Source organism: Gossypium hirsutum, chromosome A07, assembly GCF_007990345.1.
Source record: "Gossypium hirsutum isolate 1008001.06 chromosome A07, Gossypium_hirsutum_v2.1, whole genome shotgun sequence".
Taxonomy (NCBI): Eukaryota; Viridiplantae; Streptophyta; class Magnoliopsida; order Malvales; family Malvaceae; genus Gossypium; species Gossypium hirsutum.
Window position 1 is genome coordinate 1 of NC_053430.1, and position 15,320 is coordinate 15,320.

Here is a 15,320-nt window from a genome sequence, read left to right on the forward strand (position 1 = left end):
GTTATTCTTGATTAATGCATCTACAGTTTTATGTGGTCTTTACTGGGGTCTATATATTTGAATTTGTAGACAAAATGTAATTCACTGATTAGATATCTCTGTACAGGCTATTGCAGCAATGATGCGTGCTCAGGAGGCCGATCCTACCAATCTGGAAGTACTTCTTGCTCTTGGTGTGAGTCATACAAATGGTTAGTGAAAGCTTATCGCTTTAATCAAGATGAGATTAAAATTTTGGAGTGTCAAACAAATAATACCGTTTGAAAGTTCAGAATTGGAGCAGACTGTTTCTTTAAAGTATCTCACTCAAAGTATGGTTATGCTAGATTAAAATTTTGGAGTGTGAAACAAATAATACCCTTATAAAGAAATGCAAAACTTGTTGGGTAACTTTCAAACGGTATTATTTGTTTGACACTCCAAAATTTTAATCTCATCTTGATTAAAGCGATAAGCTTTCACTAACCATTTGTATGACTCACACCAAGAGCAAGAAGTACTTCCAGATTGGTAGGATCGGCCTCCTGAGCACGCATCATTGCTGCAATAGCCTGTACAGAGATATCTAATCAGTGAATTACATTTTGTCTACAAAGTCAAATATATAGACCCCAGTAAAGACCACATAAAACTGCAGATGCATTAATCAAGAAAAACAGAAGTATAAAAAGGTCTTGCATAATCCATGTAAGTCTCAAGATTACGACAAGCAGACACATTAATCATCCAAAACAATTTGCAATAAATGTGAAACATTACACTTCATAGGCTTGATATAGACATAGTTTAAGATGGAACCTTATCCATTCAAATTAACTTTAATTAAGCCAAAAAATGTTTTGACATGGTTCAAGAATAAATACAAGCGGATGATAAGTGAAATGAAATGCACTACTAGTTCATGTGACAACAAATGATAATAGGTTAGATCCAGAACATTAGCAGCCAGGCAAAGACTGCGGCCTTAGATCTGGTACTCTGACTGAAGCCTCAGGCCACTAAGATAAACATGATATCAATCATTTTGCAAACTTCAATGTTTAAACGAAATGAACAGTGCATGGTACACCAAAGTGGCTATATCAAGCCAGCAAATACAAACACAAAATGCAGCGGTACAAGAAAACAGATCCTTTGTGTTCAAAGGTTTTCTTGCTTGCTAAATCAATAGGTTGTTCTCTTTCCTAAAATATGATAGTATTCACAGGGCATTAGACATGATTCAAAATTATTTAGATTCAGGTGGAATAGAAAGGTAAATGGTAAACCTTGCCAGGCAAAGAATCATGTTGAGTATTTGTTTGTTATGGTTAATATGTGTATGAGTGTGAATGTGTTGATTTGCTGAATGGATGAAAGGAATCGGTATGTTTAAGCTAGCATAAAGTTGGATAATTTCGACAATCATGGATGAAAAGGAATTGGTATGTTTAAGCTTGGGGAATCCGTGATGCATTGTACAATAATCGACCTTGCGAACAAACCAGATTTTTAGAAAACCAAAATACAATTACTACTGCTTTCACAGTCAATATTATACGATATCAAATAAATGAAATATGGGTTTCAGGTTAAACTGGCATATAATCCTGTTTAACCCGTACATTTAACAGAATTTTAACAATTTATACGAAGGCACAATTGGTTAAACAATTTCACTAGAAATGAAGTTATGTGGTCTTAGTTGAACTTTAAGCATTATATCCATAAAAGAAATATGGGTATCAGGTTAAACTGGCAACTAATCCCCATTCATCTCAAGTTTTAGGGCATTAAGGAATGAATTTAAGCCATGGGAGAGTACATAAGAACACTAAAATTGAAAAGAAAAGATATTGGGATAAGAACATTACCGTGCAATACGATGAAGGGAATAGCTGTGTCTATTTGGGATAAGAATCAATGTAATAGAGAATATGAATAATGTAGTTGACTGTAAAAGAGAGGCCATGGCTGGTGAAATCTTGCAGAACCAGAATTTCTTTCTTTCCCAAAGCATCCAACAAGAACAACCACACCGACATCCATAGACTTGAAAAGACGAACCGAAACAATATTTCCTAGAGCTGTAAACCCAAAATCTGTGGATGAAGCAAGTGATTCCAATATCACAATAAAAAAAATTTAAAACAAAAGCAGAAACGATTGAGAAGGAAGAGATGAAAACGGATTAGAGAGGAAAATTTTGAAGAGAAAGAGATGGTGAAGAAATGGGAAGGAGGGGGATTTGAAAAGACTGATGAAAACGGGCAGAAGGAATCTTCTCCTGCCAACGGTAACTATTGCTATTTAATACACTCGTTTAATAAAGTGATAATTAATACACTTTTATATTCTCAATGTCTAAATATATTTATTTTTAAAATAATACTATTTACTATATCAAATATATAAAGAATTAAAAAAATATAATTAAAATCTGGTAGGTTAATAATGTTAAATGTGATGACTAACAAACAGAAACTTAAAATTTGAGGTGGTTCTTGGGCATTTCAAACTAAGAAATGTTAATTTTTTTATTACCCATATATTTTTAATATAACTATTTTAAACTTTTCTAGCCATTCATAAATAATTTTATTGTTAGAAAAATTAATAAAATATATATCTAAAAATATAAAGGTTAATATAAATTTACTATTTATAAATTTTAAATTGAAACATATTATTTGATTGATGATTAGAGTTATCTACGTATTAAATTAGATCAAACTTCATAAATAGTCCATATATGCAGGCATAATTAAGCTCTGTAAATCTATATTGAGTCTGAAATTCTGGGTATTTATGTTCTATTAATTTTATTTTATTTAATATACCAGCCTGATTTTCTCAAAAAAACAATGGAAGTATGACAACTTATACTACCATGGACGAAACGAGCATATCAATGAGATTACATTTATGGATTGAGGGAAACTATATAATATAAGTAAAGGAGGAGGCAGAAAAAGTAAATTTTTAGATAGAATGAAATAGTGGCGTGTCTTCTATAACCTCTAATGAACACAATATCAATGAGAAGCTGATACGAGTCACAAAAGCCCAAATTCTTGAAGGCGAGGCCCAATAAGCAAATTCTCAGCCCAATCAAGAAATCCACCCATACTTAGTTGAAAATCAGGCCAAATTATCAAAGTGGCCCAAGTTGTAAAGTTTTATTTTTATTTATTTATTTTATTTAGTTTAAATTTTTATATTCAGTCCAAGAGTCCCAAATAAAAGACCCTTGGCCGAATTTCCATATTAAAATAATTAGGAGTTTTTTTTAGTTTTAGTTTTAGTGTTCTAATTAAATTAGGAAAACATTTGAAAGGCCTATTTATATGGCTTGGCCAACCACTCTACATTACATTACAATTACATTGAAAATTTCAGATTTGATTTGAGTGAAAATTCTCTTTGAGTTCTTCAAGGATTTTCTCTTGAGTTTTCTTTAGAAGTTGTTTTAACAATCTTTTTGATTGTGGGAGCCATCTTCAACCTTCTTCTTGCCATTGATATTCTTTGGAGGGGAGATTAGAGCCGTTTGAAGGGAGTTGTGAGATCTTTCGGGATTTCAAGGCTTCTTAGGACTTATCTTTTAATTTCTTACTGTCAATTCTTTCTTTATTTCTACTTGTGCTGAATCATTATCTAATCTATTTTCTGTTCTTATTGTGTTTTCAGCCTTTTTCTATCTTAAGGAATCAACCCAAAAATCCCCAATTTCTAGGGTTTTTCCATACTCTTTTTGGGTGAAATTAGATTGTCGAAATTTGGGGAAAACTATCTTGGTGTTCAATTGGGCAGAATCGCAACCTCTTCTAGGGTTTCAAGATTCCTTATTAACACTTATTTCTATTCTCTATTTGATTCTTTACTGTTTTGGGGATTTTATTTCAGATCTGAAAATTCAAAAATCTAATCTTTTAATTTTCTGTTTCGTTTCAGATCTAATTGTTTAGGGTTTTCGTAGGAGTTTCTCGTGACTTGGCAACTCGATCTTGGTCCGCGCGCAACCCCGTATCATTTGGTATCAGATTTTGGGCGTTTTGGGTGTTCTTGGTTGATTTCTAAACTGATCTCTATTTTTTAAATTACAAACAGCAGTTTTACCCAGAAAAATTTTCGAAAAAAATTTATTTGAGTGGGTAAACGTTTTCTGATTGATCTGAAATTTTACATACATATTTTTGGCACTGTTATTGAATATACAAAAATATTTCCCGCAAAAATATAAGTCGAAAAAGTCAAAAAATTGAAAAAAGACGAAATCCAATAAAAAATTAAAAAAATATTCAGCGGGTTGAATTTGGTGCCCAAATTTTCCAGATCAAAAATTAAATATATAAGGACACTCCAGATTTAATTTCGTGATTTTTGGAGATCGGGAACACCTCGAACGAAGTTGTCAAGTTACTCCGCAGTTTTTCGGGTTTTCTGTTTTCAGCAATTTTTATTGATTCTTAGCTGTAGGTTTTCATTTGTTTACCTTTATTCTTCCTTTACGTTATCTAACACCTTCTTGTTTCTTGTGTTAGTAGGATTTAAACGTGTGCACAACTTCTTCCTCGGTGCAACACGAATCAATTGGTTTCTCGTCAGTTTTTGGCATCCTAGTGCAAATTAGGATTCTTTGGTAGTTTGGTTCACACTCTCTAATTGGTTGATATAAACTCTGATAAAGAACTCACAAGATTGAATTCGACCTCATTGAGAATTTGAATTTTCTTTTTGAGTGATTAATGGTGAGGTTTGCTAACTTTTATTTTTGAGTGTTGAGTGTTTATTTTTTACAGGTTTTGAAGATGTCTAAAGGTGATAATAATGATGCACTTATGAAAGTCCAACAACAGTTAGATGGACATACTGCTGCAATCACACAAATAAATGCTACACTTCAAGCATTGAATACTACTTTGAATGAGGTACGAGTGAATCAAAAACATCAATATCGAGATCCAATTAAGGAAGATAGGGATAACCAACCCCAAAGGCGCGGCCCTCGACGTGTCACTAGAATGGATGATGATTTTCATGATCGTGGACAATCATCTTTGGCAAAACCAAGGAGCGAGCAGCAACGAGAACATCTCTTTCATACTCGCTGCCATGTACAAGGTAAGCTTTGTAGAGTTATTATTGATGGTGAAAGTTGCTCGAACATAGCCAGCACGACGATGGTGGAAAAGCTTTGCTTAACCACTACCAAGCATCCACAACCTTATCAACTACAAGGGCTTAGCAACGAAGGCCAATTTAGGGTCACTCAACAAGTGCGCATTGCCTTTTCTATCGGTAAGTATCAAGACGAAGTTGTGTGCGACGTAATGCCTATTCAAGCCTGCCATTTGTTGCTAGGAGAACCATGGCAACTGGATCGAAAAGTCACTCACGATGGTCGTACCAATAGGTATTCTTTCAAGCATCAAGGAAAGAAACTTACCTTAGTGCCGCTCACTCCGGAACAAGTCCATGAGGACCAAATCAAACTGAGAAATTCTGTTAAAACAAGTGAGGAAAAAGAAAAAGAGAATGAAAAAGAGCAAAAAGAGATTGAGAGTGAAAAGGAATGTGAAACAGAAAAGAAAATTGAAAAAGAAGTTGAAGAAAGAAGAGAAAATGAGTTAGAAAAAGAAACAAAAGAAAAAGACGAGGAAAGGCTAGTGAGGAATGTTTCCACTAACCAAGATATGAATTTTTCTTGTGTTGCTACTTTTCAGGTTCCCGAAAGATCGAAAGATAACTTTCAACTTCAATACCTCTCAAATGAAAGACGCTTTCATACGATCAACTTAAGCAAAGATGAAATCACACTACATGATCTCGAAGGTAAGCGAGGTAAGGAAATTTTAGAAACCGAGTCCAGTGCAGATTTGAAAATTATTGATAAAACTTTTGGTGACTTAGTTCTTAAAAGATCCCATCATTTTGATCCGATTAATTGTTACTCTTCGATTGTGGTTGATAAAGTCATTACGAAAAGAAGCGTGATTTGTTATTCTCTTGATTTACCTTGTGTAAAATCCTTGAATTTGTCCAAATCTGTTTTGGAGAATAAGGTAACGAAATTTGCCAAATTTGTTTTCAATTTATATTCTTGCCTTAAACAGTTTATGTGGTTGTACATGAAGTTTGAGTTCCATTTGACAAAGGTTAACTCAACAACGGAGATTCGACTACACTATGCCCCCGATGAACGAAGGTTTGTTTCAAATGAAAAAGGTAAAATCGACCCTTATTCTTTTGCTTATCGAGGTAAGATGCTTGAAACCTTTGAAACACTTTTGTACTCCTCGGATAGTGATAAAGATCGTGTTGATGAACACTTAGATCGAAACATGCTTGACTGTCCTATTTTATTTATTGATGATCTATCTGTTTTGATGGTTGATAAAAAGATTCTTGTTTTTGATAATGCATGTGTGAGTGAATCTATAGACCGTCGATTAATGCATGGTATGATTATGCAACTCTGTGAACCATGTAAATCTTTTCAAATACCTACTTGTGACGATTATGTTTACCATTTGATTTATTACTCGCAATTTATTCATGGTTTGTGGGAACAATGTGAGACGACTGAATGCCTTAAAACATGTCCATCTTTGTTTCAAATATTTGACGAGGCAGTGGTGAGTAAATTAGATTGTTTGCATGGTAATCTGAATCTGTCCATTCACATGCGTTATACCTGTTCTGTTATGCTTATGATTGGACTACAAGCTTGTTTCCGTTGCTATTTACTATCTCATGGCTATTCTTTTCAGTGGACTCAATTGCCATTAGTCCCGTTCGATAGAGGAAAGTCGAGTTCATTTGATTTTTCAGATTCGAGGACGAATCTTTTTGAGGAAGGGGGGAATGATACGAGTCACAAAAGCCCAAATTCTTGAAGGCGAGGCCCAATAAGCAAATTCTCAGCCCAATCAAGAAATCCACCCATACTTAGTTGAAAATCAGGCCAAATTATCAAAGTGGCCCAAGTTGTAAAGTTTTATTTTTATTTATTTATTTTATTTAGTTTAAATTTTTATATTCAGTCCAAGAGTCCCAAATAAAAGACCCTTGGCCGAATTTCCATATTAAAATAATTAGGAGTTTTTTTTAGTTTTAGTTTTAGTGTTCTAATTAAATTAGGAAAACATTTGAAAGGCCTATTTATATGGCTTGGCCAACCACTCTACATTACATTACAATTACATTGAAAATTTCAGATTTGATTTGAGTGAAAATTCTCTTTGAGTTCTTCAAGGATTTTCTCTTGAGTTTTCTTTAGAAGTTGTTTTAACAATCTTTTTGATTGTGGGAGCCATCTTCAACCTTCTTCTTGCTATTGATATTCTTTGGAGGGGAGATTAGAGCCGTTTGAAGGGAGTTGTGAGATCTTTCGGGATTTCAAGGCTTCTTAGGACTTATCTTTTAATTTCTTACTGTCAATTCTTTCTTTATTTCTACTTGTGCTGAATCATTATCTAATCTATTTTCTGTTCTTATTGTGTTTTCAGCCTTTTTCTATCTTAAGGAATCAACCCAAAAATCCCCAATTTCTAGGGTTTTTCCATACTCTTTTTGGGTGAAATTAGATTGTCGAAATTTGGGGAAAACTATCTTGGTGTTCAATTGGGCAGAATCGCAACCTCTTCTAGGGTTTCAAGATTCCTTATTAACACTTATTTCTATTCTCTATTTGATTCTTTACTGTTTTGGGGATTTTATTTCAGATCTGAAAATTCAAAAATCTAATCTTTTAATTTTCTGTTTCGTTTCAGATCTAATTGTTTAGGGTTTTCGTAGGAGTTTCTCGTGACTTGGCAACTCGATCTTGGTCCGCGCGCAACCCCGTATCAGAAGCCCTCAAATAAAATTCACAATCCAAAGAATATAAATAATCACAGAGTAAACTTTTGACTCAGAAGACTGTACCTTTTGAACATGATGCATGTAATACTTCAGTGCCAACTCTAGCAAGAGCCCCACCTAATCCCTTTAAATAATTTAATAATCTTATAAATGTGCTAATGGATTTTAACCAATGGCCATGTCTGAAAATTGCTTATTGAAAAAGAACAAAGTTCATGCCTGATTAAGGGTGCCATGCCTTGGATGTTCCTGGATGTCGGAATACAACAAATTACTAAATTTGCAAGAAGCAAGATACAAACTCCATGCTATTGTCATTTATCCATATTAATAACATCAATTCAATTAGAAAAGCCCCAAAAAATTTGAGATTCCAAATTCATGCTCATATAATGAATGACTGTGGTAATAGCTATTGATATAATATTTGATGTTTATACATTATTTTAGATAGAAAGAAAGAAACTTGTATAGGTGCTCTCCTCTACTGATGAAACTTGCATAGGTGCTCTCCTCTACTAATGAAAGTTGGAAAAGTGTGGGCCATTAAACCAAGTTGCCAACTTCACAAACAAGTAAAGCCTCATAGTATAGCAAGATATTGCCATCAATCTTTTTGCACTAATAAACCTCTTGGTTGATAGAAAATATTATTCACATTCATGAGGACCGATTTTCATTATTCCATTCTGCATCATCTTCTAGATCATCCTCATCTTCATTGGGAATGTCTTCGCTGTAATCATCTAATGAACCAACAGGAAAAACGATGTCACCTTAAGAAATTTAATGGATTTAGTTCAATCAACGTGGACGAGGCAAAGTTATAGCATTACGTATGATATGCAAAAAGCTCAAAACATTAGGCGCATTCAATGTTCTACCTTGGTTGAAAGCAAATGATCAATTATCTATCCCATTAAACTATATTGGAGAGCATCAGCACCATATTAAACACGAGAAACAAAAGGTATTCCTAGATTCATGTATACTCTAGGTTTGACTGCATCACAATGAAGATTAACAAAAAGCTGCTAAGTACCGTATAAAGGGACAAGGCATCAAAACTGAGTGGGACAAGGTAAATAGAAAACTCTTTACCCTTTTGAGGCAATGAAGGAGTATCCCTGGAGTCCGATGCATTATCAAGAACATAAGGAAGATCTAGTAATTCCAAAAAAGATACAATCTGAGGATTACGGGGAGAACCTACAAAAGGTGAGAAAATTTTAATAATTAAAAAAGAAATCGAGCAAAAACAAATTGCAAAAGTCATGATTATTCTAGTTGCAAATCTAAATAAAAAAGAACGCATTCACTAACCAACAATTAATTGAGCTAAAAGAAGATAAAAAATGAAGGATAGTGTTTCATAACCACTGTGACAGTAATATTGAGATGCCTATGGTATAAATATGCAAACATATATGGTAAGTTTCTTAAATCCAAAAGATAGAACCATTAATGGAGATACTATTAGCACCTCAAAGAAGGAAAAGCATCAAAATATCACCATATTATTTACCAGAAAAAGTAAGAATCAAAGGGTTTGTGAGGTGGAGCTGTTTGAGAAAATTCACAAGGTTTGGCTCCTCTGTCTTCCATCCTGCTCTTAACCCATTGACGACAATCTTGCATGTCGAGCTTTGTTCTCCTACCTATTAGAACAGCAGTTGTCAGCTCACAAGTTCTTGTAGAGTAATAGTAGTTGCAAAAATAGAAAATTGCACATTTTCAAATAAAACATTAGTCCACCCCACCCAAGAGAGAGAGAGAGTGAGATGAGTGGCATGGTCAAAACAAAAATGTCATATATACACACACCCAACGTCTCCACATCGGAAGGTCAAAGGAAAGACACAGTTCAATTTCCGTGTTATTGCCAGCCATTCTTCATCGTACTGAACCTCATAAGGTCCTAGATCAGATCAATATCAACAACCTAAAAGATCAGAGAAAGCCAGAATTCATTTATTAGCTTCCAGCAAAGACCAAAAGAAAGAACCTAAATGAAATGGTCAGAACATATGACAGATACCTGCAAGAACTTGCGCCCAGGAAGGCATTTATCGAGTGCAAGAAATTTTGTCACTCGACCACCCTCTTCATGTTCAACAAGAGCGGTGAATTTGCAGTGCAAGTGAGCTGAAAACCAATACGATGGTCTGAGTTTTTCGAGCAGCAGGTTTGCTTCCAAGAGTTCCTTGCTGGATCTAGGAAATATGTGTCAACCAACAAGCAACCAGGAATGGTCAACAAGAAAACTGAAGACGCTTGATATGAACATTTTCATTCTATCACATATGTCCATTTCCACCAATTGAAATATAATTACCTCACCTTTGAAATGTTTTTTTGCAGCAAACAAGTTGTTGCCAGTTCCCATAATCAGTTATGCTGAGCAGCCAATCGTGTGAAAGGAAAATATCAATCGGTTTCTCTAGGTGCATGAGCTTGTGAACATCGTACTCCCGAACATGATACACATACCTGATAGTATTGTCATTATAAGGTGGCCTTTCATGGTGTCCTGCTCAAGGAAAAGCTAATTCATTTCAGTTTCAAAGCTTCGACTCTCCACCCTAAATAAGAATAAATATAAAATATCTGACACTCGCTTGCAGTAAATATACAATCACCATTAAAAGAACTCCAGAATAAACATAGAATAGACAAGTAAAAGAGCTTCATACCCAACCTAAACAATAATTACGCGCATTGTAAATTCCGGAAAGTCCATCGATACGGATATTGCCAAACTTCACAACCATAGCATACCCCAAGAAGTATATATTACTTGCTGCCCATCCCCCATAATACCTAAAGTTTACACATATCAATAGCAGAAGGTAAAATTCAAGGCCTTTTCATAAAAGAATCAGAATCCCCAAGATAGAACATATGAAGAAAAGGGGGTGACTTATAATTCCCATAAATAATTGGAAGCTTCATTATTTCCTCCGATAAAAATCGTGGGAACTGGGGCAACCTCCTGACCCGAATAGTATTTCCAGAATGACTTCATCTCCCTATATTTTGGGGCCACATTAAGGCTATCCATATCTTTTCCATTCCTGACAGCCTAAGTTGCAAAAGAAAAAAAAGTTAAGTTCATATAAAAAATGGGTATTTGGAAAGTGACAAAATTTCGTATAAAAACAACAAATTGGAGAAAGTGAGAGTGTAAGAGAAAGAACCTGGAAATCACCATAACAAAGGAGGAGGTCAATTTTGATGTTGCGAGTGTTTTCGATGTATTTAATGGTGTCGTAGACCTTGTCGAGATCTCCATGCATGCACCCTTCCACTGCTATCTTCATCGTTTTGAATTGGACACAATACTGTGGTAGGGTTTGAGAAAAACTTAAAACCTTAGGTTTTTTTCTTAATGACTTTATCCTCTAAAGGTGAAAACAAAAAACCATGACAAAAACACACTGAAAATAGAAGTAAAAAGAAGCATATATCTGAAACTAAAACAATAATGAAAAGGGAGACGGCAGGATTAACACTAAAGAGCCATGGACGGATGGAAAGACAGGAGAACAGATACAGAAAGAAAATATCTGTTAAATTAAAAAAATGGAGATGAATGAGACGAAATGAGACAATGTTTTCAAAAATTCCAATACCATAAGCGGTTTCAACTTTTATTTATTATAGATTTTGCGCCTGCAAAAGAGATAGAAAGGAATCCATGAATGTATACACACGGCAAGAAAGATACTAACAAAAAACAGTTATTTATGGACAGGAGGAGTACTACATAGTTGATAGAAACATATCTTCGCTATAAAATCTCATAAATAGGACTGAAAGATTTGTAAGAAAATGTCCTAAAATACAGAGGGAAACAAACAATCGAAAAAAAATAGAACACATACCAAGTGATAAACTATCAAAAAAAATGAGGACATCACAAGATTTAAAAAGACGAATATAAGCAGTGTTTCATAAGGCTGAACACCAAAACGAATAACAAAAACACAATGAAAAAACTAAAAAAGAAGCATAAATCTGAAAACTAAAACAGAAATGAAAACTTGTTCTAAAGATGAAAACCACAATACCCACAGAAATAAGAGAAGATAAGCATAGGTCTCAAACTAAAAAAGACGTGAAAAGAAAAAGTTAGTCGAAGTCAAAATCATACCTGAAATTACAATCCGATGAAGAGTGGGATTTCAATATCCTGCTGTAGCAAGTGTGTTGTTTTGGCACGTGGTTACACAAAAGCTAAAAAAAAAATCAGGAAAAAAATGGAATGAGACCCAGATAGAATCTGCGTATTAAAGAAAGGGAGGAAGAGAATATAAAATAAAATAAAATAAACAAAAGAAAAAGAAAGTAAAAATCCCATCATTGACCTTCGAGTGATCCATTTTCCATTCACGGATTTCATACATGCGGATCAGCGTTTCAAAGGTCCATATAATTTATTCTAATTGTTGAAGAAAATAAAACAAAATTCATTCAACTCTACACATCATCAGTAATGGGAAGATTATTATACCACAACAGTACCTTTGAAAAACTCAACACCAAAGTTTTCTGCAACAAAATTGAGGTCTCTCAAAACTGTGAACTTGTTCATCCTGTTGAGCCAACAGGCTTTTAGTGTAAAAACTAAGCTACACCAGGCAAGCCAAAAGTATCTGCAAGGAATATCAATGGGAGATTGATAGGCATATAACTTAAAGTCCGACACAAAACTAGAATACAAGAAAGTGACGCTGAAATAAAACTGACACTAGCATAAGGATACTTCTTTACTTTTCACTCGCTCTCCCAAAATGGAAAACCTAAGGCTTTGGTTGGTTGCAGAAATCTAAAAGAAAACAGCAAACGGGACCATGTTTCCAACAAAGCACATTATTATTTTCATTTGACACTAGTATCCCTTGAATGCAAAAATGGAGATTAACCCATTAAGATAATAGGGTACCTAAAAAATGCCAGGCTACCTATTTTTCCTCCACAAGAACTTTCGTGCAATAAAATAGCGATGACAACTCTTCTTACTTTGCCAAACCAAAGCCCCGCCATCTTATTATACCAAATTTGTCAAGCAGGAAAATATACCTTCAAACAAGTGAAAAAACAAATTCTCAGACTAACAAAACAGAACTGTATGAATATTAGTTATGTTATTGATTAGGATATAAGAAACTTTTGATTACCCAGTTATAAGGTTCAGTATCTTAAGTTCCTTTCGGAAGTAACAATGATCACCAAATGAATAAACAATACGCCTCTGAAGAGCATCCTTCGCTCCATCTCTAGATTTCCTCATAAATCGAAGAAGCAGTCGTTTAACGGGATTCAAGCATAAGAGCCAAGAGTATATAAAAGATACATGATAACAACAAATATATTATCATTTAGCAACACATAATAATTTCCAAACACGAGTATTTTAACAAATAACTTATATAAAACATAAATAAAAGGACAACTACATTATTAATCATAGGCTGATCTGATGAGCTATAAGCTCAACTAGGACGGTCATAACTCATAAGTCATACCAGCATGGTTATCTTCTATTCTTGTTCGCCGTTTTATTTGTTTGTTATTATTATTGACTACAGATGCATGTAACTATAACATCTTTCTAGCAACAGAAAACTGAGAATAGTTGATTCACCACACATGCCAAAAAGGAATGAAAAGTTAAATAGCAAAAATATAGAACCTCATTTAGCTGCAGGCTCTTGGACTCACTAAAGGCGTCATAAAAAGGCTTGCTCCAAGAATGGACCATAGCCTGACAAGGAAAAGGAGTTAAAATGCATCATCAACAACAATAACCAGAAACGAGAGAAAAGAAAAGTTAGCAACCAACAACATCTTTTGTTTCTCATGTTTTTGTTGTTTTCATGATTGCAATTTAGTGCTAACCCCTCCATTGCCATGGAGTCACTTATATGCCTCTTATCACAATTTTAAATCAATGCACTATCTATTTAACATTCTCTTATCATGATAAAAATGGAAGATTTATAACATCAATAAGAAATACATAAATTTAATCCAAAACAAACATACAAAAAGGAAACCATACCTGAGAGTTTGCTCTAAATGATAGACAGACTAAAGATGCTTCAGGGACAGCCAACTTGCTAGCATCAACGCCACTTGCATCAAAAACAATCGGCAGCTTTGATTTTCCACCATCAGAATATATAACATCCACGGCAGGAAACTTCCTTGCTGCAATTCCGGGAATTAGAATCTTATTTGCCAGTGCAATCTGCCAAAAAAAAAAAAAACCCACTAACAATTAAAATGTTTACAGAAAGTAACATTAATTTTACTCAGAAATCAGTTGCAATTAAACTAATTTGAACAGATTTTCAAATGATATAGCCTATATGTATATAAAAAGAACAAATCAGTTAATACCTTACCACCGTGTTGTTTGAGCTCAGAGATATCATCAAAATATCCTCCATTCAATTCATCAGCACTGCCCTAAATCAAATTAAAACAATTATTTATATTAAATTTCATGGAAACAATTTTGAAGAACCGAATTATTGCACACTTTAACAGCTTTCATGGTATCATGCCTCTCATATGCAATAATCAAATCTCCATCTCTAATGCAGCGATTGAAAGATATCTTCATTGAGGAATCAATAAGCAATATCCTTAAAAGACAGAAAACACATTCAATTGAATACACAGATGATGTTGGACTAAAATGCAATTTCTGTACCAAAATTTACTCCCCAAAACAAAAATATTTACCACATATCCAAAGTTCCATTAAGAATAAACTATCACCTAGAATGCCAGGAAGACCCGAATTCATTAATATATACAAAAGAGGAAAACAGTAAGCCAAATTCATTAATATTTGAAGATTTGTTATGAAAGCAGAAGAAAAGAGGAAGAAAAAGAAAACAAAAGAGGGAGATCGAGAGATAGAGAGAAATGGCAAATAAATGTAGGTAGATGTAGATTGAAGAGATACTTAACAAATGGGGGTAGATGTAGATGTCAGATTTGAGGAAAACAGTAAGCCGAAAGCCATCATTGCAACTTCCTACTTTTTCCACTGCCAATTCCACTTCCTGATATGTTAAAAGAAACGGAGAAGGTAGGAATTAAATTCATGCAAACTAATACGATAAAAACCGAAGTCATTAACCAATGGATTAAAAAGGAAAGTGGACTCAATGTGTTAGTTCCTTCTCACAGTTACATCTTAATTAATTAATCACTTCTTCTTTTTTTGGGTAACAATTAATCCCTTCTTTAAATCTTTTTTTTTTTTATAAATTAACAAACAACCAAAAAATTGTTGATAAAATGACACTTACAGTTTTGCACTGGCAGAATTAGGCTTTTGAACTCCAATCTCTGAAGTATTCATTGCTGCATACAAACCAAAATTTACAGGAAAATTTCAACTTTTTATAAATCGCATAAAAACAATTCTAAGTTCTGAATTAAATTACTATTTTATA

The 15,320-nt window shown here is 33.9% G+C and overlaps 1 protein-coding gene and 1 long non-coding RNA gene across 45 annotated transcripts in view; both read right to left on the reverse strand.

Moving 5' to 3' along the window:
* Positions 1 to 468: 468 nt before the first annotated feature.
* LOC121231924 (uncharacterized) lies at positions 469 to 2,254 on the reverse strand. Its single transcript, XR_005930151.1, has 2 exons — positions 1,854 to 2,254; positions 469 to 551 (listed from the first exon to the last, which is right to left on the reverse strand). It is a non-coding gene; the product is annotated as an uncharacterized lncRNA (long non-coding RNA).
* A 5,886-nt stretch (positions 2,255 to 8,140) lies between these two features.
* The window catches only part of LOC107930812 (lariat debranching enzyme), a 32,619-nt gene continuing 25,439 nt past the window's right edge, over positions 8,141 to 15,320 (reverse strand). For 38 of the 44 annotated variants that reach the window (XR_005930136.1, XR_005930137.1, XR_005930107.1 and 35 more), the window contains 17 exons: positions 15,174 to 15,228; positions 14,830 to 14,924; positions 14,251 to 14,314; positions 13,910 to 14,098; positions 13,541 to 13,612; positions 13,026 to 13,124; positions 12,791 to 12,927; positions 12,370 to 12,500; positions 11,999 to 12,081; positions 11,478 to 11,517; positions 11,043 to 11,186; positions 10,539 to 10,927; positions 10,336 to 10,375; positions 10,186 to 10,242; positions 9,884 to 10,058; positions 9,606 to 9,787; positions 9,369 to 9,503 (listed from right to left, as the gene is read on the reverse strand). Coding sequence is in view for 1 of the 44 variants with exons in the window: in XM_041116994.1 (XP_040972928.1) it covers positions 8,506 to 8,591; positions 8,947 to 9,054; positions 9,371 to 9,503; positions 9,884 to 10,058; positions 10,186 to 10,375; positions 10,544 to 10,665; positions 10,770 to 10,927; positions 11,043 to 11,186; positions 11,478 to 11,480 (1,119 nt within the window). In the remaining 43 variants the exon portion in view is untranslated. Of the gene's footprint in view, positions 8,592 to 8,946; positions 9,055 to 9,368; positions 9,504 to 9,605; positions 9,788 to 9,883; positions 10,059 to 10,185; positions 10,376 to 10,538; positions 10,928 to 11,042; positions 11,187 to 11,477; positions 11,518 to 11,998; positions 12,082 to 12,369; positions 12,501 to 12,790; positions 12,928 to 13,025; positions 13,134 to 13,540; positions 13,613 to 13,909; positions 14,099 to 14,250; positions 14,320 to 14,829; positions 14,925 to 15,173; positions 15,229 to 15,320 lie in introns of those variants that run through there. The other 6 variants (XM_041116994.1, XR_005930146.1, XR_005930127.1 and 3 more) reach the window with 6 other exon arrangements.